The following is a 9,559-nucleotide window of genomic DNA, read 5'->3' as shown; positions in this document are numbered from 1 at the left end:
ACTCGCCTGGCAGGATGCACCTCCTTTCCACTCAGCATGGTAGATAGTAGTCATTTCCATGCATTGCTGATTCATGCAAACAGTCGCATTGCCGACTGTCTTCCAAGCCGAAACACCCTCAAAAAGTGGGTTGTGGATTATTCAACAAAAGTGAAGAAAAATATCATCGCATCGTTAAAAGCAGCGATGAATTTTTTTCGTCACAATGGACATTTGGAGCCAGCCAGGACTCGACAAATTTTATCTTGGTGTTGTAGCTGTATTCTACAATCCGAAATCACCGAGAATCCAAGCAGCTGCATTGGCCTGTAGAGATTTTCCTCGTCCACAAACTGGATTGCGTATTAGGCAGCTTTTTGAACAAATTTTCGTCGAATATGATTTAGATGTGAAGAAAGTTATCCGTTTTACAACTGATAAAGGAGCTAACGTTGTTAATGCTTTACAGCCATATAAAGTTGTTCAATACGTGAAAGCAACTCCATCGCTAGATTAAGCTGAGTACCCTAGACCTGAACGTACTGATGACGCCTACGTGGAAATTGAATTAGATATTGAAAAAGCTTATAAAGAAAGTGACGATGACGAGGAACTTCTTTCAGACAATGAGTCAGACGATGGAAATGGACCCGCGGAAGAAAATGGAGATCCTCAAGCCGAGAAAGAAGATGATGTTTATGATTCTGAACAAGAAAATTTCCCTCGAGTATTTCCAAAAAGGATGGCATGCATCGCTCATGCCTTAAACATTATCTTTCACAAAATTTTGGATGTAAGCAAGTCCTGCCTAAGCAAACTTCGAAAAAAAGTCTTGAAATTGTTCAAAAAGATTAATACTCCTGGGATCGCGAATCAAGAGCTGAAGAGACTTACAGGAAAAAAGCTACTGAAAATAGCAAAAACAAGATGGAATAGTTTCTTTTTTTGTCCTTCAGTGTGCACTCTTGTTGAAATCTGCCATTATCTCTGTTTGCCAAGAACACGTTTGGGGAATTGATTTTGATTGGGCCGACGTTAAAAAAATTGTTCGTTTCTTAAAACTATTAGCCATGACCACCACCTATCTCGAAGGAAACCTTTATCCAACTACAGCTTCGGTAATTCCCTCCATCTTGTCCCTAAAAGAGCATTTTCAAATCACGAAAGAAAAGGACCGTGATGCAAGTATGAGGCGTTTATGCGAAGTAGGGATTACGGAGATGAAAAAGCGATTTGGAAGCTTTATGGATGTAAAACATGACAAATTTCATCAAATTAATTTGATTTGCTCTTTACTCCATCCAAGTAAAACTTTAGAATTAACCGGAGAATTGTTTCAAGAAGGGAAGCGCAGACTTTTGGATTTCATAAGACGGGAAATAGCCGAGGGAAATTGCCTTATCAAAGTTCCCGAAGCAAAGCCGATTGAAGTAACTCCTTATCTTACTACTGAGACTCATCCGCAATCTAAATGGGATTTTTCTAGATTGAAATTTTTTAATCCTTGAATTTTTTCTTAGTATACAGTCATGCGTGGAAGTTTCTTTAGCAGGCAAATGGGTCTATATCCTTCTATTTCTTTTTTATGGAGGGGATAGTTTGGTGCCTACCGTACCCCTTTATGGTGTCCCTATTTCTCTTTCTTTGTAACCCGCGAAAAAAGTGCAACATTAAAAGTAGGAAAATTGACTGAAACGTAGAGGAAGAGAAGAATGGAAAGAAAATGAGGGTGTGGTAGGCACCATAGTATCCCTTCCGTCCAAACAAAATGAAAGGATATAGACCCATTTGCCTGCTAAAGAACCTTGCACGCATGACTGTATATTCAATAATTCAACTTCAAATGTTCAATATTGTCTTTCTATTTCATCCGCCCTACCTCTCCTTAAAAAGGTAAACTATTAATATTTTCTACCCACAGATGGCTTTTTCAAAATAAATCGGTGTTCACCTTTTTGTGCTGGGGCCGTAGTCTGAACTTGGCTTGAGCGTCAATGCAGATTGGCCTCCATTGGCTTTACATGGCCATCCAGATTGGCTTGACGCTCAAGCCAAGTTCAGACTACGGCCCCAGGATACTGTACATCGATACACGTACTGTCTAGTCAGTGTGTGTTGCTGCGCCAACACGGGCTAGCGACGCTAGCTGAGAATAGGTTGTTATAGCATAAGCATAAGCAAGGGCGTGTACCACAGCGCCTCCAGCAGCCGGAGGGAGGGATAGAGATCCTACCAAAGTCAGGGTGTGGTTGAACTAAATTCAAGTTGGTTGACCCTCCCACTTTATAATAATTCTTATTTTCTTTAATCTGGCAACCTTTTTTTGTTCAAGCCATCACAGCAGACGGCTTTCTTTAGATAGGGACGTGACACGTGGGTCGTGGTACACGTTTGTAAATTTTTTTTTCTATCACAATGAATACAAAGTGTGAAGCAGTGTTCTGTATTTGTCAAATAAAATAAAATAAAATACAAATAAAATACAATAAAAACGGTATTTTTTATTTTATTTTCAGCGTTTATTTTTGTTTAATTTCCCCTGTATTTTATTTGGTATTTTCTGCGTTTTTATTAAAATACTCAAATAAAATACTCAAAATACTCGACGATTTTAAAAAAAATTATGTCAATTTTCGACCTTTTCTACTTCCTTTTCCTACTGTTTAGTATTTAAGAATTTCACTAGCAGCCGACAACAAAACAGTGCCTCGTCATTATGTCAAGCATTATTAGACGATAAGACGCAAGATAAGACTCGTTTCTAAAATTGCACGACCTACCTCAACAGTTTAAAAATTTTACTGCATACAATTTATCCTACTGACTGAAGACTCTGAAGTCTGAAGTACTAATTTTGTGATTTATCACTGGTAAAGTGGTAATATATTTTTACTTTTATTGTTACATAGGGGTATCTTGTAGAAATGTATAAGTGCAAAGTTTGATTTGATTTATTATAATCTTTTTAAGTTTTCCATGTCATAAATTGTGACATGGGTGTTGAGTCCTGTTGACTATATATGTTATTTTAAATTGATCTAGAACTAGAATATCCCTTCAAGACTTCATGATATCGAGCAAATGGGGCGTCCAAAAATGAATAAGCCTATACCAACCAAGAAAGGCCAGAGAGGAAGGCCTCGAAAGAACAATCCCAAACATCCATCATGTGAGCTCGACAATGATGTTGGACAAGAAGTTGAAAATATCCCAGAAGAACAGGATAGTAACATAAGTGAAGAACAAGACGAGAATGAAGGAGAGCAAGATGAATCAAATACAACAATTGGTTCCAACTCAAGTGGAAGTTCAAAACCACCACCTGGTAACCTAATCTCAAACTTTACAATCCAAAGCTGGCCCTCTTGGCGTAAGAAATTTTTACTAACTGGAGAGAAGTTACCAAGAAGGTATACGCCCAATGCCTGTTTTGTCAAGATAAACGTTTTTTCTCTGGATCAAAACAAGCTTACACCAACTTTTCAACTCATTGTTCAAGAGTTCACTGCGAAGAATGGCAAAAGTTTACAGCACCAGGAACAGTTCGAAATCAAGGTTCAATTAAGCCTTTCACTGTTCAAACTACGATGCATAATTCAAGAAAAACCAGTTAGACGTAGGGCTCACTCGAGTTGTAAGCGAAGGGAATCTTTCTCTTAACATCTTAGCAAACAAAACTGTTCGTGAATGGATTGAGGTAACATATTCATAGTTTTAATCTAACCTCAGTTTGTTGTTATCACATTTAACATGTGTTACTTTTTTTAGATGGCAGTTCCTGGTTACCATTTGCCCTCGGTTTATGTAATGAGAAACTCACTCATACCACAAAGATATGAACAAATTAAAGAATACATCAAGAAGAAACTGTCATCCTGCACGGCTTTATCTATAATACTAGATATTTGGTCATGTAAGAGTATGGTCGGTTACATTGGCTTTACTTGTTCTGGAGTATTGAAAACATATGAGCCGTTCAAGTGCTTCTTATCAATTAGACAAGTCAAAGGGAAACATACTGGTGAAGCAATTCTTAATGAATATGAAGATGTCATACAGGAGTGGGATATTCCAATTTCAAAGGTAAATCTATATAATTTAAGACTATTTTCTCCAAGACCAAGGATAATTACTACAGATTTTTCTTGTTAGATCGTTCGAGTCATCACAGACGGAGGAAGTAACATGATACGCGCGTTTAATATAAAATTCCCAACCAATCAGTCTGAAACTCTCACTCAGTCATCGGTTGAACAAGTCGAGCGCTCCGAGCCTGATCCCAATCCCTCAATCAATATCGCAGATAGCGAACGTTTGGTGGAAATCGAAATTGAGCTTGACGACGATAGTTCTTTGTGGGGTAGAATTGATGATATTCAGTTATCATGTCAAGAAATGGACGAGGTTTTCGATCAGATGAATGAAGAGGAAGAAGTAGAAATGACGGAGGTTGAAAAGTCGTTGCAAGATAGTTTCTTTGACTTTGGAAGAAGCAACAATGACTTTATGCATTCTCTTATTCTCCTATCAACACATCTTCGCGCGCATTGTATTGCACATTTATTACAGCTTGTAATCAAGGATGGGCTCAAGGCAATCAACGTAAGGATACTATTTGTTACATTGATAATAAAATTATATGCTAATTCAGAAATTCTTTTAGAAAGCTGTAGTCGATGCCATGGATAAAGCTTTTAGTATCATCAGTGCGGTGCGCAGGAGTGTGAATGACACCGAAATGGTTTATAATGCAACAAAATTACATCTTCCAGCCAAGAATGTCACACGATGGAATTCACAATTTTACTCAATTAAGGGGTGCTACGGATGTTAGAAATCGACCCCTTGATTCAGACTAAGTTAAATGCAACAAAAGACAAATCGAATCGTCTGACGAGCAGGATGATTGCTATTCTGAAAGAGTTAGTCCTGATTTTAGAGCCTTTTCAAGAGGCTACTGATGATCTACAGGCCGATTACGAGACACTTGGAAACTTTATCCCTGCTTATTTCGACCTACTAAATAAAGTTAGTTTGACACGGGAAGAAGACGACGGAACTCTTATCAACAATCCAAAAAGCCCTTTGGCCGGAAAAATTAATCACTGTGCAGATCTGGCTGAGGCTCTCAAAAAATCGCTTGAATCTAGAATGTCATTTGTCTTACAAGACACTTTTTATGTGCTAGGTAAAAAACCGAATTATTCACACTTAACTATTTCCCATGTTAATTACATTTGACTTTTCCAAAGGTGCCATTCTAGATCCCCGGTTCAAGAAATGCTGGATCTCTACAACTTCAATGTCAGAGTACGCTCTCCTAGATAGCGTCAGATTTGAACTGACGTCAAGATATTCAAACCTGAAGGACGGTGAAAATGCATCTCGCACTCTCAATCAAGGAAATGAGGACGAAGGAGTGACTAATAAAGAAAGTGGTCCAACACCCAGCAAGAAAAAACGGAATTTGTACAGCACTATCAATGCTACAGAACGTCCCCCTTCAGCTGGCAGTTCTCAAATTCTCGAAGAATTCGAAGTCTATCTGAACGAGAAAACCCTCCCTATGGAACAGGAGGATAATTCTGGTGTCGTAACACCAACAAGATCACTTAAATTTTGGAGTCAAAATGCTCATCGTTTTCCTTACTTGTCATGTGTTGCTAGAGATATCTATGGTTGTCCGGCGTCATCCGCCAGCATTGAAAGAGTTTTCAGTACTGCCAGTGATATTTTAACGGCAAAGCGAATGCGAACTAAAGCTGGTTTGTTTGAAAAGTTACTTTTTCTCAAACATAATTCAAAGTTGATCAATAACCCTGTGGCCTGTTGAATGACTTGAATCTCATTTCTCATTGAATTGAACTCAATTTTTAATGATTGATCAGTTAATAAACAAAACTGGACCAGCCAACAAAGAATAAAAAATGTCTTTTACCTTTTCTAAAAAATTACTATTCACAAACTCACCAGATATTATGCGTAGCTTCACTAGCTTCAGCTTGACTATAAGTAAACAAAAAAAAGATCGTAAAAAAGAAAAGTATTTGTATTTTATTTTATTTTATTTGGTATTTTTTACTTTTAAAATAAATATTAAAATACTGTATTTTATTTGGTATTTTATTTTATTTTATTTGGTATTTTTGAAAAACCCGAGAAATTGTATTTTCCAACCCCAGTATTTTAAAATAAATGTATTTTATTTTAAAAATACGTCAATTTTTTTCAAATACAGAACACTGGTGTGAAGGTGTTTTAAGGCCAAGAGGTAAAATATTAAATAAAACAATAAAAATATATAAAATATAAAAATATAAAATAAAAATATGTTAAACTTTGTAATAATTCCTACATTAACATTTATTACCATTCCAGAAATTTGAGAGTAGAGATAAGTAAATAACTACTGAATTGACATTGAAGAAATTGTGTGATCTGCATTTTGTTTTTACAAATTTTTCATGTTGACGTTTTACGTCTGCTACTCCACACTAATCAATATATTTAAAAATTTTAGCCAATTTCAATAAACTACGTTAAAAACTAACTAAAATTTACAGACACCGTTATTTCCTAAAACAACTATTTTTTTATTTCTATCAAATTTACAATTAAGCATTTCTGAAAGGGATGGAAAAGGAGGAGGAGCTTTCCACATGTTGAGATCAATTTTCGTTTTATGGTTAACTGCGTAGTTCAACCAAAAAGTTCTACTCAACCAACGTAAAAACCGTTTTATGGTCAACCAAAAAGTTGAGCAGCTCAACTACAGGTTGACGAACGCACCCTCATAGAACCCTGGTTGGCTCACGACATGGGGGAATCGTCTGTCGTTGTGTCTAATTTCGGAAATAGCAGTCAGAGCCTCCAGCGGGTGTGTGATAAGTGCACCAATCAGAAAACAGTTTGAAAACTTAACAGCCAATCACAACAGTGATAAAGGAAACGAACAGAACAGACGATACCAGAAAATTGAAGCTCGAATGGAAACACTGACAATGGCCGTTGAATAACTCAGTTTCTCTCGATAGATGACTCTGATTCTAGTTTCCACCACTGTGCCCCGCCCCAAAACCGTCGAAATTTTTGACATACAGACCAACGAAACGCGGTATAGGGATTCCTCTCAGCGTGAACCAACCAGGGTTCTATGACTCTGATCATGGACTACTTTATATTAAGGACTGGACTCAGTCCAATCTCGCCGTGTTAATGCCTGTCCGGTAGGCTTTTTTACAGCAAAATAATTAAAAAATACCATTATATTGAGTTTTTAAAGACGAATTCAGCTACATTGTAATTTTTAATGTAAACTTAGGGGGAAAAAAGATATTAACGTTTATTTTATCGGAGTAGGGGAAGAAAGTCGACTTGACTCATACGCCATCTACCCGCCAAACGGCCTAAGTTTTTACTTAGTGTTGTGAGTGTGTTTGAAGGCTGGAAGTGAAGTTAAATATTGTAAACAAAGTGACTTAGACATTCGCAATTCCGTGTTTTTTTTTATTATATGTTTCCATTGGTCATCATTGTATTGATATATAAATGTTGGTGGACGTGTATTGGCATTTGCTGCGAGAAGTGTCGATTCGTGAAACTGAAAGCTGAAGAATTACGGAAGTTTCTTTATGTGCTGCAATTGTGTATGTAATTCCAAACACACCTACGGTTATTTAAAGGTAACCTATTAGGTACCTGTAGGAGCTTAGGCCGTTTGGCAGGTAGATGGCGAATGAGTCAAGTCGACTTTCTACCCGTTCTCTTGAAAGTAAAACGGAAATATCTTTTAAACAATTCAATTTAGGTATAGGAACATTTATTAACTCAGCAATCATTTTTTAATTCTTTGTCTTATATCGACGTAAAAAAAATTACATGGGAGACATAGGAATCATCGAAGTGTCCAGTCCTTAATATAAAGTAGTCCATGCTCTGATCCTACCAAAAAAATTTGCAGCCAGATGACCGGCCATTAGTTTAGTAGGCGATTGTTCTACACATTTTAGCCATCAAATTTGCGTAAGAAAATTGCCATTTCTTTCCTTATCCTCTGTACAGTTGTCAAAAGAAAAAAGAAAACACAAAAGAAAGAAATTACTGCTATCATTGTAACAGTCCAAATTACCGAACTGTTTTCCAATGGCGCTAAATAACAATAAATTTGATGCGTAAGTATTCACGTATTTTTAAACGAATTCATGTTGGCTATAATAAAATTTTCTTTCATAGTCTGAACAACAGCGAGGATAGTGATGACGATGAAACATCATTCGCGGAAGACAGAAAGAAAAAGGATTTAGCCTTGGTGAGACATTTAAGGAAAACTTAAGATTAAAATGCTGGATCTGCAGTTTTAACAGGGACCTTATTTTTATAATGTGTGCTTTTTATAGCATTGGATTTACTAAAAACTTGTGTGACTTTCACAGCAATGTCATATCACAATGTATGTTGACTTTCTGTTTGTGTTTTTTCAGCCACCTATTCAGGTTCCCAGAGAAGAACACCCACTTCAGTACAGAATACAATTTTATTAACATTTTTATGTATACTTATAATGTTCTCATTGCTATCCAGGTATACATATTGCTTGTGGTTTAGTCGACGAGCTCCAGGAAAACATGCAGCACCTCAAAGTTTTGATCAAAACCTAAGACTGGTTGGGCGATTTGCCTCTGTTGAACAGTTCTGGTCTTATTATTGCCATTTGATCAAGCCCTGTGAATTGTCTGGTCATAGTGATTTCCATTTGTTCAAAGATGGAATTAAACCAATGTGGGAGGTAATATCAGTGTTAAGAAATTATCATGTCTTTTGATATTCTGATTGTTTTTCCACAGGATGATGCCAATCGCTGTGGTGGCAAATGGATTGTGCGTCTCCGTAAAGGTTTGGCTTCGCGTTGTTGGGAGAATTTAATATTAGCAATGTTAGGTGAACAGTTCATGGTAGGCGACGAAATTTGTGGGGCCGTCATCTCGATTCGATTTGCTGTAAGTTGAAACTTGTCACGTGCTCAAATTCATATGGTGATTGTTTTGTTTCGTTTTGTTTGTATTTTTCGCTTCTAGGAGGATATTATTTCTGTGTGGAATCGCATTGCGAGTGATCAAGCCACTACCACTCGTATTCGAGACACTCTTCGCCGTGTCTTAAATCTTCCGCCTAACACCATACTTGAATACAAAAACCATACGGATTCTCTCAAGTACGGAATGGTGGTTTCGCCATTCAAATGAGGATTGATAATCTTTTTTCTTTCTTTCCTCTCTACCTCTTCTCCCTTAATCTCCAGGGACAATTCCAGTTTTCGGAATACCGATGTCTTTGTCAGATGAAGGCACATCTCAAGCGGAATATAAATAAATTGAAAGCTGACATGACCATGGTGTTCATTACAAATACTTGACATCTTTTAAATTATCAACCATTCATTCGGAAACTTCTCTGTATTGTCATTGGTTATTTGTACAAGTGAGCTCATCTGGTATTTGAAAATGGAGTTAAACTAAAGAAAGCAAAGATTAGTGCTGAATCACCTTTCACATTAGCACCATAAATTAAGTGAATAGGAATA

General features: G+C 36.9%; 3 protein-coding genes across 5 annotated transcripts; all 3 read left to right on the top strand.

Moving 5' to 3' along the window:
• Positions 1-3,359: 3,359 nt before the first annotated feature.
• Positions 3,360-4,792, top strand: LOC123476959 (E3 SUMO-protein ligase ZBED1-like; the record flags this gene model as incomplete). Its single annotated transcript, XM_045180035.1, is given in 5 exon segments — positions 3,360-3,582; positions 3,585-3,676; positions 3,748-4,062; positions 4,132-4,581; positions 4,643-4,792. Coding segments are annotated over 5 exon segments (1,230 nt in total), but the record flags the coding sequence as incomplete, so codon positions are not given.
• An 11-nt stretch (positions 4,793-4,803) lies between these two features.
• Positions 4,804-5,990, top strand: LOC123477051 (zinc finger BED domain-containing protein 4-like). Of its 2 annotated transcripts, none has more exons than XM_045180279.1 (2): positions 4,804-5,167; positions 5,244-5,990. In XM_045180279.1, exons 1-2 carry the CDS (start codon positions 4,807-4,809, stop codon positions 5,810-5,812), a joined length of 930 nt encoding a protein of 309 aa, XP_045036214.1. In that variant the 5' UTR covers positions 4,804-4,806; the 3' UTR covers positions 5,813-5,990. The 2 variants fall into 2 exon arrangements, with proteins under 2 accessions (XP_045036214.1, XP_045036213.1); XM_045180278.1 differs by having other exon boundaries at positions 5,232-5,990.
• Positions 5,991-7,905: 1,915 nt separating this feature from the next.
• Positions 7,906-9,402, top strand: LOC116927608 (eukaryotic translation initiation factor 4E type 2). 2 transcript variants are annotated; one of them, XM_045180276.1, is made up of 7 exons: positions 7,907-8,150; positions 8,212-8,287; positions 8,460-8,497; positions 8,560-8,764; positions 8,823-8,975; positions 9,054-9,190; positions 9,278-9,365. In XM_045180276.1, the coding sequence occupies exons 1-7, from the start codon at positions 8,122-8,124 to the stop codon at positions 9,318-9,320; spliced, it is 681 nt and encodes a 226-aa protein (XP_045036211.1). In that variant the 5' UTR covers positions 7,907-8,121; the 3' UTR covers positions 9,321-9,365. The 2 variants fall into 2 exon arrangements, with proteins under 2 accessions (XP_045036212.1, XP_045036211.1); XM_045180277.1 differs by lacking the exon at positions 9,054-9,190 and having other exon boundaries at positions 7,906-8,150; positions 9,278-9,402.
• The last annotated feature ends 157 nt before the right edge of the window (positions 9,403-9,559 follow it).

This window comes from Daphnia magna, linkage group LG10 (assembly GCF_020631705.1).
Source record: "Daphnia magna isolate NIES linkage group LG10, ASM2063170v1.1, whole genome shotgun sequence".
In the NCBI taxonomy this organism is placed as follows: Eukaryota; Metazoa; Arthropoda; class Branchiopoda; order Diplostraca; family Daphniidae; genus Daphnia; species Daphnia magna.
The sequence above is the reverse complement of the archived record's forward strand: the minus strand, read 5'-3'. Positions and strand labels throughout refer to the sequence as shown.

What these genes read in the sequence shown, in the direction of transcription:
- LOC123477051 (XM_045180278.1), top strand. Translation starts at nt 4,807, where the DNA reads ATGTTAGAAATCGACCCCTTGATTCAGACTAAGTTAAATGCAACAAAA. An exon ending in AGACACTTTTTATGTGCTAG is followed by an intron (nt 5,168 to 5,231) that starts GTAAAAAACCGA and finishes ACTTTTCCAAAG; the next exon opens with GTGCCATTCTAGATCCCCGG.
- LOC116927608 (XM_045180276.1), top strand. Translation starts at nt 8,122, where the DNA reads ATGGCGCTAAATAACAATAAATTTGATGC. An exon ending in AGAGAAGAACACCCACTTCA is followed by an intron (nt 8,498 to 8,559) that starts GTACAGAATACA and finishes ATTGCTATCCAG; the next exon opens with GTATACATATTGCTTGTGGT. An exon ending in TCATCTCGATTCGATTTGCT is followed by an intron (nt 8,976 to 9,053) that starts GTAAGTTGAAAC and finishes TTTCGCTTCTAG; the next exon opens with GAGGATATTATTTCTGTGTG.